The sequence below is a fragment of the Elgaria multicarinata genome, chromosome 10 (genome assembly GCF_023053635.1).
Source record: "Elgaria multicarinata webbii isolate HBS135686 ecotype San Diego chromosome 10, rElgMul1.1.pri, whole genome shotgun sequence".
Lineage (NCBI taxonomy): Eukaryota > Metazoa > Chordata > Lepidosauria > Squamata > Anguidae > Elgaria > Elgaria multicarinata.
The window spans coordinates 17,920,126-17,934,400 of record NC_086180.1 but is presented as its reverse complement, the minus strand read 5'-3'; the positions used below and the strand labels follow the sequence as shown (position 1 = coordinate 17,934,400).

The 14,275-nt window shown below is 42.3% G+C and overlaps 1 protein-coding gene across 5 annotated transcripts in view; it reads left to right on the top strand.

Moving 5' to 3' along the window:
- The window catches only part of MAPK10 (mitogen-activated protein kinase 10), a 255,525-nt gene that overhangs the window by 209,134 nt on the left and 32,116 nt on the right, over positions 1 to 14,275 (top strand). The window contains exon 9 of one of the 5 annotated variants that reach the window (XM_063136201.1): positions 3,141 to 3,212. The exons of the other annotated variants lie outside the window; for them this stretch is intronic. Within the exon in view, the coding sequence (XP_062992271.1) occupies positions 3,141 to 3,212 (72 nt within the window). The remainder of the gene's footprint in view (positions 1 to 3,140; positions 3,213 to 14,275) is intronic. 5 annotated transcript variants of the gene reach the window in all.

Genomic DNA, 14,275 nt, shown 5'->3' with positions numbered 1-14,275 from the left:
CCGACCCAGTCCCAGTTAAGGTGCACTTGTGCTTGGAAGCGAAAGTGACTTCATGCCATTGCTACAACAAAATCAAAAACCAAATCCAATAATATGGATGCAAATTTAAATGTGAATGACCTTAACTCACATTTCTTCCCCTCAACTTAAATCTTTCCTCTGCTTCTGGAATTAAACGTGATCAAACGTTTAGAAGGAAAGATGATCAGAAAATCATAATGTGTAGATAACAGAAGGATCTGCTGAGCAGGTGGTCCAAAATGTATTGCGTTAAGGCAGAATAGGGCCCATAATTACTGATAATGCAGAATCCCTTATATCCATTGCAGATGTGTTTGTTTGTTTATCTATGGACTGGTTTGCACGTAACACTAACCTATGATTAATTGCACTACCCAGTATTTGTCTAGCAGACGATCCAGTAAACCATGGTTTCTTTTCTCAGACTCTGGGTTATTTGTTTTCTTCCTTTGCCCACTCATTCCCTGTTTCATACTGCCTTTTGCAGTACTACAGTTCTGGCATGTAAAGAGGCTGGATTATTTTTTTTTACTGCCTCTGTAGCTTGGTGAAACAACCCATGACCAATCCATCATTCTGGGTTCACATATAATGACAACCTATGCTTTAAACAACCAACAATCCACAACCGATGGGTTCTCTTCATGGGTTGTTCATGGTTAACAACCCATAGTTAACTCATAGTTCTGGGTTTGCATGTAATGATTACCCATGATACAACAAACCGTGGGGTGCTGTTACTTGTGAACCATTATCTCTGGCTCATGGCTCAGAAACAAAGGAGCCATCCCAGGGCAGGGGCAAGATTCAAACCATGCTGCTAATGTCTGCTATCTGATATATAATCAAGATGATGATGATGATGATTATGTTAAAGCATTTATTGTGGTTACTCTTTTACAACTCACATTAACCAGATGTTCGGGTACTCATGAGAACTAGTTAGTTGAGGTTTAAACTGGGGAGACCTTCTCTCTGCCCCTTCTTCCCTAAACAACAGTCCTTCTCTGAAACTGAGATGTCGTGTTTCAGTGATCAGTTGTAAGAGTCTCCAGGAGCGTTTTTTTTTTTTTCTTTTGGCTGATGAGCAGAATCAAAAATATTTTAAACATTGGTCAAACGGCCTTCTACCACTTGTTTTCTTCTGGATGTGTTGTACTACAATTCCCATCATTCCCAGACACCATGGGAGTTGCATTCCAACATATCTGGAGGGTGCCAGGTTGGGGAAAGCTGTGCTAAAGGATTAATGCTAGAAAGTAACTAGAGTGAGTTACATGATAATGGGTTGTCGGTGTGAATGCAGTGGAGGCTGGTGGCCCTGATACCAGTGGGGCAGTAAATTCACTTTGGGTCTCAGTCAGAACTAGTCAGAACTCTGAACAAACTAGCTAAGCACCTTGGATAGCTCCTTTAGAGCTCTGACTGGTTCTGACTGACACCCGGAGCAGATTCACTGCCCTACTGATATCGGAGCCACCAGCCTCCACCGGTAAAAAAAAAAGTCATCTTTGCTCTACCTTAAAGTTTGGAATGTGGAGAGGAATTTCCAGAAAGATCAGATGCTTCCTCCATGTTCCTATGAGGGATGCATGTTCCCAGTCTGAAGCTGGTATTATCCAACATGCTGAGCAAAAATGTTCTATAATCCTTTAATTCTCCTTCTAAATTTGGCTTTGTCGGGATGCAGTCACCATGAGTTCATCAGTTCCAAATGATGCTGCCAAATGAATGACTCCTCGATATATTTGAATCGCATTGCTGGATGGCTGGATATGCTTTGTTTGGAGTCTTGTTCACTTACTTTGCTTTTGGAAATTTGGCTTGTAAGGTTGCCCCTCCCCCAGTTTTTGCATTATAAGCTATTTGCATCTCCCTTCTGAAAATATAAGAATTCAGATGAGACCTCTGTTTTCAAATTAGTCATTTAATTAAAATTGCAAAGCTGTAGTAACAAACAGCAGCTACCCTTAGGTCTTACTCAGTTCACTGAATTCTCTCTCTCTCTCTCTCTCTCTCTCTCTCTCTCTCTCTCTCTCTCTCTTTCTTTCTTTCTTTCTTTCTTTCTTTCTGCATTACTCTCATGCATGTAGGCAAGTATAGACACATTTAACAATGCAGAATTAACCATTCTACCCCATGGCTATTAACTTCCCATCTCTATTCCTTCCACCCCTTCCCCCAACTTTCCAAACCTAATGCAAGCAATCTTTGATACACAAAGAAATGCATTCACCCAAATGACAGGGACGTTCCATTTCTAAAAAGGAAGACCTTCACTCTCCCGAAAAATAACCCTCCTTCCTGTCCCACCCTCAAAATATCTAGGCCCTTTTTGGGGCTAGGGGGACATTAACCACCTGCTCTTTTGCATCGTTTGCAGGGGGGCAGTACTCCATTTTAATGGGGGATATGTATGGTGATGCTCCTTGAAAGTTTGTTCATCAGTATAATACTTTTTGCATGCATACATGTTAGGAAACCTCTGCTCAGGAGAGTGATATGTAAGCATTAGGGTGTAGGGTTGTGTTCACCAGTAAAGGTTGGTGGCTCCAATGTCAGTAGGGCGGTGATCTGCTCTGGGTTTCAGTCTGAACCAGTCCAAACTTTAAAGGTTGGATAGATCCTTTATAGTTCCGACTGAAACTCAGTGTAGATTCACTGCTCCACTGACATCGGAGCCACCAGCCTCCACTGGTGCTTGCCAGAACAGATTTTTGTATTTGGGTTGGGAGGAGCAAGGGAAGGGATCAGTGCCCCCTCCACCTGCTACTTCCTTGGCTTTCTTTACATACCACCTCTCTAGCTTCTCCAGCAACCATCTCTGCTGCTTATCAATAGGAAGGTGATACAGGGATGTTACAAGAGGGCAGGAAATGAGCAGGAATAGATGGATCCAGCAATGGGCAGGAGTATTGCAGTGAGGTTCTGATTCTACTCTTTAAGGCGAGGGAGCTTTCGTTCTGGTCTCTGAAGCCCCAAATTGGCCAGATTTGATTCTGGAGCCTTAACAGCAAGGAATCACATCTGTTCTGTTGACCCAACCAGATAAGTCTTCTCATTTATTTGTTGTTCTGTTGCTGTGTTCTTGTTTACCTTCATTTCATTTTTGTTTTCAGTTGACATGTGGTCAGTAGGGTGCATCATGGGAGAAATGATTAAAGGTGCTGTGTTGTTTCCTGGCACTGATCGTATCCTTCCTAGGCCGTGGGCCTCTCTAGGTACCATTTTCATTTCTGTTTATCTTCTGCCCATTTCAACTAGTATATTACTTGCGGACTTTTATGGTACCCCAATGAATGGAATAAACACTGCTAAAAGATGTCTTGCCATCACCTTCTCTTCAAGAGCTATGTGTGACACAGTAGAATGTCTGCTATCAATTCAAAGTTCTGTAGGCATTAGCAGTTATTAGACACAATTCTTTACCTTTCCCATGTTACAGTGTTTCTATCCAACCTGGTATCCTCCAGATGTGTTGGGTTACAACTCGCACCATCCACAGCCAATGGCCATGCTGACTGGAGGTGATGAGAGTTGTAGTCCAACACATCTCGAGGGCATCAGTGTTGGGAAAGTTGACCTAAAGGACGTCCAGGATATTTTAACAAAGAGATTGATGACAGTACTTTGTAGGGTTTGGTTTGATATGGGAGTTAAACTATAGAATTCACTACCACAAGATGTAGTGATGGCCAACAATTTGGATGGCTTTAAAAGTGGGTTGGATGAATCCCTGGAGGAGAGGGCTGTCAATGGCTACTAGCCCTAATGGCTATGTGCTACCTCCAGTATCCGAGGCAGTAAGCCTATGTGCACCAGTTGCTGGGGAACATGGGTGTGAGGGTGCTGTTGCACCATGTCCTGCTTTGTTGTTCCCTGGTCAACAGCTGGTTGGCCACTGTGTGAACAGAGTGCTGGACTAGATGGACCCTTTGTTTGATCCAGCAGAGCTCTTATGCTCTTATGTAACATGTATTTCATTTTTAAAAACCCAATCTATTGAGTTTGTTTTCATCTTATCTTGCCCTGTGACCTAAGAAAGACATCCAGTGAGACTAAGGCCAGTATTCAATGGGAAATCAGCACGCTAGCTGAAGCTATTGGGTTTGCGAAAGAGTTGTTCATGCTAGCACAGTGTAATTTACGTTAGTGGCTGTGCCCCATTGGATTCTGCCCCAAAGTTACTCCCTGTACACACTTACCTTGGAATAAGTGTCAGCGAACAGCATGGCTCACTTACTCCCCAGTAGATGTGCATGGGATAGCACTGTAACAGAACTGAAATGAAAAAGTATGGGAGGGAGGGCACACTGTTCACATTCATTTCACTGTAGTTTGAATCATTGTGATTGGGGGCTTATAGATGGCTATATTAGTCATCTTCAGCTTATGCTACACAGCAGATAGTTGGTTTTAGCCTTGGTATCTGTCATAATTCTTCAAGTTGGGGCAGGCTGAGAATTTAAATTAATGCAGTAAGACTGCAGGCATCTTCCCTGTCTTGTAAAGAATCTCATTGATAATGCGTCAACACTACAAATGCAATCATACTTGAAATTCTTAACAGTGCTTCTTCCCATAGAGTGATAGGCCTGAGGACATCACAACTTAGGTGAGTTGAGTCAAGCAATGATGAGTCAGTGCTATATTTCTAAAGCGACCAGCTATGTATGAGCCTCTGTGCTTCCACAGCAATAGTTTCATTTGGCTTTCAACATTGGGTATTATTATTATTATTATTATTATTATTATTATTATTATTACTATTATTATTATTCTGGTATGATATCTATAAGGAGAGTTAAATGTTTTGGAAGCTGATTTTTTTTACCAATATCTGCTTGTCAGAGCCACACTTTGGGGCTGTTCACACAACACACTAACCCACACTCAGTAGTTGAGTGTGGGCAGTTTGTTGAGCTGTGGGTTAATGTGTTGTCTGAACCCAGGACATTTTCCACAGGGGGGGGGGGGCTTGTTAACTATGCAATGCAACTCCCTGAACAACCCCAAAATAAAGCATGGGTTCTCAAGGTGGCTTGGTTGGGAAAAAAAAAAAAAGCCACACGGCATGGTTTATAAGCCATCCTGTAGAAAATGTCCTGAGTTCAGGCAACACACTAACCCACGGTTCAACAACAACCCACACACAACTTACGGTTCAACAACTCATGGTTCAACAAAAATCCACAGTTCATACTCAATCACTGAATGTGGGTTAGCATGTTGTGCAAGCCCAGTCTTTATATTTTTAGTTTTCAAAACCTACATGCATAGGATGCCCACTTATGAATCACCAAAGAAATTGGACAAAAGAAGACACAACTTTGCACACATTCTGCACATTCCAATTTATGTGTATAGATGCAAATTTAGACATTATTGTGAGAATTTCAACAGAAATATAGTAAATCTCACCATAGTGTGGGAGAATGTTACCAGGTAAGCAGTGTGGCTGCCTGTTTAGTCTGCTGCCCAGGTGCTAAATGTTGATGGGCAAGAGTTCTCATGCCTCTGGATCTTTCAAGTGGGATTGGAGAGGACAGCCCTCCAAAGAGAGGACACCTTCAAATATAGGTCAGTCCTCTGGCAACTCTTCAAATACAGGACTGACCTTTGCAGAAGAGGGCACATGGCCACCCTATGCACTTGTTGCACGTCAGTCCCATTGAGTTCAGTGGGACCTCCAAGTATACATGCCTAGGACTGGGCTGTTAAACACACTTCTTAAGTATACACCAAAAAATGTAATGCGGGGAGGCCTTAAAAACTAACCACTTGTTTCTGCATTTAAAAAAATTGATCTCAGGCAAACAGGACTGCTTTTATTATGGAAAGAAAATAAATAACTACTCATGGGAGCAAGCCCTTTCTGCATCATCGCCCTTACATTGCTTCCCCATCTTTCAAAACATTTTAAGCTGTGGCCATAAAGTCCCAATTGACAATCTGGTTAGTTTCCATATTTCCTAATCAGTGGCATTCTTCTAATCAATTCTGATTCATGTTTTTATTCTGTACAAATCTCAGTTCATCTATGTAAACATTTTCTAAGCTGAGCCTGCCCTATCCCTGGTGCAGTTTTAGTTTCTTCTTCAAGTTAAAGGAAGTATCGCCGGGATTGTTTTCTTTTACAAAACATTTCCCCCCAGGAGTACCGTATGTGCTGAAAGTTAAGGGTGCAGGGAGGAGGATGTCCTAAGTCACAATGTGTATTTCATTCACAAGCTCACAGCTATACATTCATCTGTCTGGCTTTATCTTTATGTTTGTTCATACGTCACATCACATTCACTAATTTGAGCATCTTCCAGCCAATACTTTTGTAGGCTTAACCGCCAGATTAATTGTACATAAGTGACAACATCGGAAGAATAGTTAGAAGAAGCAACGACTGGACATTGCCGAAACATATGTTTAAAAGAAGCATTAGCTGTATTGCACTGCTAGCAATCAGCTGAATTAGACAATCCCATATTAAAGAGGTGTTGCAGTGCCCAATAAACACGCAGCAAAAGTTTTTGCTGTGTGAATATGCAGCCTAGAATCCATAGATGCGAAAGGTAAATGCCAAAGTGACAATCCAGTGATTAGGCATTTTGTGGTGGTGAGCACAGCAGTATCTCAAATTCCAAATGCGCCCACAGGTCCGAAAAGTTTGGGAACCCCTGATTTATGCATGCCCAAAGGAAGAGGAAATGCAACACCTCAAAAGGGGAAGAAAAGAGGACATTGATTTGCATAAAAGTTCCATAGGCAAGTTCATATACGTATAGGAGCAAATTTAGAAATATGTACTATAATTTATACACAAATACAATACATCTCATCATAGTGGGGATGTCTGTGACCAGGTCACCTTAGTGCCTGCTTAGTCTGTTTTCCAGATACTAACTATTGACTTACGTTGCTCTCCAGATACTGTGAACTTCACAGCCCAGCTCTTCCTTCTTATGGTTATCTTTAAACTGGACCTGGACTGGACAGCCTTTCAGATAGAGGATGCTTTTAAATAAAGGTCTGTCCTCCAACAGCCCTTCAAAAAGGTAGCTGACCTCTGTAAATTAGGGTGCATGGCCAGCCTACTTGAGATCCACCACACCAAAATCAAACCCACGAGTCATATGAGATGGTCCAACCAATAGGAGCTTGACACATGTGTTTCTTTTGCTTCCAACTTAAAAAATGGTAGGAGTGGTCTCATACCATGCTATACTTAATTTGGTGGGTCCTAAGATTTGCAGGCCTGCAGGAAACTGATACCACCATGTGCAATATCTTTTTTTCCTGAAAATTAATGATTATCTCCCCCTTCTTACACACACGCACACACACACACACACACACACCCCAAAAATCTGGCATGTGGTTTATGACAAATAACCACAATAGAATTACAAGGATTCTTCAAGTTATGTTAAGTTTGTCTTAGTTTTCTTTCTTTCCCTTTTTAAAATATATCTACTCCTGCTTAGCCCATCATGGATTCATTCATAGCTCCTTTATATATATTTCTCTTTCAGATGAATTACCAGAGGAAAAGAAAAGATAAACCTAACCATAGACGTCCCATATAATGCATTTTAAAAGCCTGGTTTCCTTCAGACAGCTGCATACTTATTAGAATTTGTTCACAGAAGCTCTATAATTAAACCATTAGAAGCATTTTGCTATAGAAATAACTCCCTAGAAACCAGCCGGTAGCAGCTGATGATTTGTTGGAAATTTGTCCTTAATTGTGTTGGTATTCTTAAACAAATATGGAGAAAAAATGCTATTAAGTGTGAACTCCATTTCTTGTAAGGCTGTGAAACATTTTCTCTCATTCCTTTGTTCTCTTTTACAGCATGGCTTTCCTTAGTGGGGAGAAAAAAGTCCCCCCATTCTCAGCAGTTTGATTTTTCTTTTTCAGCTTCCACAATTAACTCTCACTTTGGTACTTGAAACAAGTAGCTGCCCATTCATGGCTACTATTCTCTATCAGAAGCCCCACCAAGGTGAATAAAAAACAAAACCCATCTCCACTTTGCATAATAGAATATCATTAACCTGGAAAATAATTTTCACATAATGGGCAGCTTTGCTGTGATCATACATAATGATAAACCAGGAATCCTGGCTTAATAAATCATTATATGCATAAGCTGTGTGCTCACTCCTGTCCACTCTCCCTTTCATGTGTGTGGGTAAACAACCAGGCAGAGGGAGGCTCCAGACCTTAGATTGTGATTTAATGTGCTCAAACAAGACAGGATCTGTATGCCAACAACAAACCCTGATTTAAAGCTAGTTTATAATCTTGGCTTGTTTGGGTGCACTTAACCATAATTCTGGATTTGCATGTAATGCAGAGCTCTCCCCTATGTGGTTTGCTTACCCACTTGTCTGAAGGGAGGAACAAAGCAAGAGAGGACAGTCTGTCTGCACAAGCATGCAGCTCATTCACCTTATAAACCAGGATTACTGGCTTAACCTTACATGCAAACGTGCCCTATGTCCCACCACTTCTTGACTTGGCTTAGTTTTCAAAGGAGAGGTAGGAAGTGATATAAGCCACACTGTCTGGTTCAGCACACGCCAAAACTTCATGTGTAGTGGCTTTCATTACTACCATGGCAAATAGGGGTAAAACCAGCTAGTCCAATATTCCCATATTTGCCATCAGCCTGTTCAAACAGTCCAATGTTCTAGACTGGTACAGGAAGTCAACTGAAATATCAACGTTTTGAACACCCTGGAAGCTCATAGGATCTTGTCAGGTCATTTTGGGATATATACGCACAAACATTTATTACTTCTACATACCTAGAGAATCTCTTGCTTATGCAGAAGCCACTACCTTATTTTTTGGGGGTGGGGCTGTTTCACTTCCACTGCTAAGCACTCAAATTATTTGAGTTTGGTTTAGAGAGAATGTTAAGTGATAGTCAGCTAGTTTGGATCTGAAGTGAAAGACTACAGTGCTCATAAGGACAATGCGACCTTTTTCGAATCATGGATTCTCTTTTGGTGGCCAAACTAAATGCAATAATGGCAGACCTGGATGTCCCCAGTCATATAGAGAGCAGGAATCAGGCCCTGACATAAAAAGCAAAAAGGGGCAAAGCTATTCTCCTCGCCTGTGGCTTACATCCAGCTTGTCTCCCCACACAGGTGATTTTGGTTTTTTTTGGAGCCCATCTGTGGGGATAGATCACCTTTCCAGACTAGCTGGAGAGAAAAAGAGGCTGGGGGGGGATGATTCAGTTTCCCCACCCATTTTCAACATTTTCCTAATATTTAAGAGACTTTGCGATACACATTTCTTTCTCCACTTGAATCCACTTCGAGTTTGTGGTTAGTATAAGAGTAAAAAAAGAAAGAAGTAAGCAATCACTTGGAATTGAATACCATTTCAAACTGGAATCCCAATATAGCTTGGAATTGAGAGCCTGCCCTCGGATTTGATCATTACAAATGTAACTTGGACGTAACAAATACTTGCAAGCATTGCTTTGAAGGCAATGTGTGGGAAGCACAGGAGGACAAACTCTCCCTGCCAGTTTCAATTCCGTTTCAACGAATTCTTCAAATATATTGGGTGTGAATAGTTGTTACTATGTTGTTGAGTCCATAGGGGTCAAAGGCCTTTTAAGAGGGCACATTTTTATCATCTGCTCCGATTCCTGTTCTGCCTCCAATCATGTTCCCACTCTGTCTATTTCTAAAGGCTTTGAATGATACCATTGCGCTGCGGCTGTGTCTCCTAGTGATCCAGAATCACAGGCATAAGATGCTGATGTTCTGAGTTAAATTGCAGAGAGTCCTTGGCCTTAGCTAGACCTACCTGATAGGCCGTGGCAGAGAAGGGAAGACCTCATGTTATGATTAACGTGAGATCCCTCCTCTGTTTACATGTGAGGCTTGACGACCTCAGAAAGAGAGGCATTGCACCTGCCATTTTTTATTTTTAAAGGAGACGGAGCGCACAAACACTTGTGTGCTAAAGGTAGGTGGGTTTTTTTAAAAAAAATGTAACTCAATTTCCCCGCTCCACCCACCCTACTCCCACTGGGCGCAGCTCTCAGCTCTACATGGAGCTGGATCGAACCGTGGCAACGGGCCACATGTTCTGCGGTCTCGGGCTCAGCCCAGGACCGTGGAAAAAGCAGGCCGGCTCTATCCCGGGGCAAGGGAGGGATGATCCCTCCCTGATCTCGGGAACCCCTGTGTGTCATGTGGACGCACAGGGACGATCCTGGGATTAAAGCCTGGTCTAGCTAAGGCCCTTCTCAGTTACAGAGAAGGGGGTAGGGTAGCCCTCTTCCCTTTTGTAATGAGCCCTTAGCTACTGTTTGTACAAGGTTAAATAGGGTGGCAGCGCCTCCCTCTGAAACCCTGCGCTTTCCTTTTCCCAGGGTGGCGTTGGGTAATCAAGGAGGGAGCATGGGGGTTCTGGGCAGTTATCTGGGTACTGAAGCCTCCCCAGCCCTCTTCCTGGTGGAAGGCGGCCAATGTCCAGTCGCCTTCCACCAGGCATCACCCCCTGGATTGACCCCGGAGTGAAGTCATACTGATGTCGCTCCCATTGAAAAAGTCAGGGTAAATCCCTGACTTTTTCATTCTGCAGCTTTGTGGCTGAGACGCTCCACCTGTGTTGTCTAACTGATGCCGCGCAGACTACAGCCATCACAGGGCTTTCATCATGTATAGACAGCCCCAGGATGTGTGTCTGTGTGTGATTTGGCTAAAATTGGAAAGAATCAAGGGTGGGGATTGTGAATTTAATTAAAGTTCCACTCCCACCCACCCCTAATTTGAGCACAGTTTGCAGTGACGTTTGAAATTGATGTTGCGTCATATTCCTGACTCCACTCATACGTAGGTTCTGGCCCAGTGGCTCCTAGGTCTGGACTGTTTGCAGCTTCAGTGAACTAGAAACCACAAGCTGGAGTGATCCCAAACTATTGCATTTGTACCTTTTTTTCTGTGGGTATGCATACTGTTGATTGCTGACCCCACCCCACAACACAATGGACATTTACAAAGCACGGTGATCATCTGGTGTGGTCCAACACAATAGATACCTACTATAATAAAGCAGTGAATTCCCCAAGGAGTGAAGCATTTTATGGCCAATACTGTCTTCTATGTTGTCTTGCTTTGGAACAGCCTTCCCCAACCTGGTGTCATCCAGATATTTTGGACTACAACTCCCAGCATTCCTGGCCACTGAATATGATGGTTGTGGTTCATGGGAGTCAAAGTCCAAAATATCTGGTGGAAACCAGTTTGGGAAAGGCTGTTTTAGAACCAATCCACTTGTACCCAGTTTGTAATTAAAACATTTCATTCCTTTGGTTGATCTTGTATCAAATCTCCGTAGCCTATAGATTGATAGTAGCTAAAGATGTTCTGTAATATTAATATAATGCATTTGTCATGCTTTCATTTCTGCATGTTATAATCTCACTCCTTGCTCATGGCTGTGCTGGCAGAAGGTGGTCCAGTCAAAAGTATCATTTTAGTTGTATATATCCTCAAAGTGGATTGTTTAATGATAGCGAGGGTGAAAATATTTCAGCTGATTGACCCCACCCCCTGCAACTTATTGTTATTTCAGCTAAACTAAAAGTGTTGCCCGACTAACATTTTTTGTACTTAAGAAGCTGTGGGGCCAGCAATGGACTTCCTGCTAGTGTGTGGGCCTTGGTAGGTGCCCAGAAATGCCTGGCCATGGTTCTGGATCATGTTCCTCTTCTAGTACTTCTTCAACATGCACACTTTTAGCATGGACTCTGTTGAACTACCCCAGTACCCAGTATAGTTTTACCTGTTGCTCCATTGCCACCCATTTTTTCTCTATCCCATCCACAGAGACACAGATAGATTTAAGGGACCCCCAGGTCATTGCCACTCCACACTTTGAAATACCTTTTTTTAAACTTTGTTTTGAGTAGCAGTGATCTGAATCAATCAGGCACTACCTTTGAGGGGACACAATCAATTTATTTATTTTATTTATTTAAGCATTTTTATGCCACCATTCAGCCAAAAAATGCTCTCACAGTGGCTTACAAAAGTATTTCTTGACAGCCCCTGCCCACAGGCTTACAATCTAAAAGACATGACACAAAAGGAAAGAGGATTGGGAGGGAGGAGGAGGAGGAGGGGAAAAAGGAAAGCAAATTCAGGCACTACAATCTTAGTTGCAAAGTTCAGCAGTTAGTTGACAGTTGGCAGCAGGAGGGAGGGGGCTCTCAGCTGGAGCTGGACCCAGGCACGATGGAGAGGTGCCTGGCTGCTGCTTCCTCCCTCATTGGAGGCCTCTGCAGTGTCAGTTGGTAGCAGGAGGGAGGGGGCTCTCAGCTGGAGCTGGACCCAGGCACGATGGAGAGGTGCCTGGCTGCTTCTTCCTCCCTCACTGGTGGCCTCTGCCAATGAGGACACAGGAGTAGCAAATGGGCATTCTTTGTGTTGCTTCTATGCTTGCTTTGGTCATGTCTCCCCAAAGACAATACCCAAGTGATTTAGATTGCTGCTATTGAAAATATAAGTTAAAAAAGAGAGTTATTTAAAATGGTGCACTGCTGTGCAGGCTTGCCTGGCTGCCACAATGATTCCTTTTGCAGCCAGCCAGACAAGTCTGTAGCTAGGATCAAGTTGGGAGCAAGGAAAGGGAGGAGAAGCCATCACCACGAGTTCAGGAGGTTATTCGGGGATCATTAGAACCCTGAGGCCATGGAATTGAACCCAGAGGTCCAGCTCTGGCTGCACCACTGCCCATCTGCTCTAGTAGTAGTAGTAGTAGTAGTAAAGCTTTATTGTTTCAACCAATGCTTACAACAAGCATAATAAAAGCAATGCTAAAACAAATCATACATTCTGCAAGGTCAGAAATATTGCTCTATACATTTGGGCTGTAAGAGCGAAGTTGGCCATTGCCAATACGACAGTCTTGTTTTTACATGTAAACAAAAAGTATATTCTTTCTGAATCGGACCAGCTGGACTTATTCTCAAAAAACCCAATCTTAATATTTAGAATGACTTTGAGAATAGATAGGGCAGTAGAACAAGTAATGAGTACATTCCATTCATGTCTAGTCAGTCCTTGGGTATTTCTCCCCACTTTCACCGTTATACCTCATATGCTTCAGGGACGTTCCCAGTTTTTTTGGCACCTCTCCCTGGAAAATCACTTTTGCCTTTGTGGGAGAATTTAGGGGATGGTTTAATATTTCTTGTTGTTGAGGTCAGTTGCTAGAGTTGCCATTCTTTGAGGTTCCAAGGTCATACTTTCTGGTCCCTGGATGTCAAATCTTGGAGTTGGGAGGGAGTCGATGAATCTGACCTCTAAAGCTCACATGGTCATGAACAGCAAAGTGAGACCAGCAAAAGCTTCAAGAAAGGTTTAATTCTACAAGTTTCCCAGAAAGACAGGAAATAGAGCAGCATGTCAGAGAGCTTTGGTTGATGCTGGATCTATATGCCAGACTTTTCTGCCTGAATATTGCTCCAACAAGCAATAGATTGTGAATGAGTCTTAAGTATGGAGTTGGCTTCCTTTAGGCTGGTTAGCCTTGCCTCCATTCTGACTGAGGCCTCCTCACTTAAAGAAACATGCTCTGTTTCAGCAATAGTCCTCTGATGCTGTTGTTCTCCAGCAGCAGATATTCAAAGGCATGGTGCCTCTGCTCCTGGAGTTAGTATATAGACATCATGACTAGTAGTCCTTAATAGTTCAGCATGGGAGTACTTGAGATGATATTTCGTTGAAAAACAATAATAACTATTTATTTTCTTTCCTAGGGAATCTTATATAAATATTCTTTCTAGAGAATATGAACGAGAAACATTTGGGTTTAGCTTGCACACTGTGGAACTAGTGAATGAGAGTTCTTCCCTTGAACAGTTGTTGCTATATATAATTAACAGAGGCAATACATGTCCATGTATTCATGTGGAAAATGGAAGGCTGTGGTTCGAAAATAACAGTATAATGAGAGTGATACCACTCAAACCACAAGGATATCAAAATAGCTTTCATAAATGAATATTTCAGAAATTTTTACAAATTTTTACAAATATACAATATTTGTAAAAATTTGTAAAAATTTCTGAAATATTCATTTATGAAAGCTATTTTGATATCCTTGTGGTTTGAGTGGTATCACTCTCATTATACTGCATGTATTCATGTGTACAAATGACTTGTGTTTTCACCCACTGGGGCTGATTCTGCAGAAGCTTCTTCCTTAGGCAGCGTCTTA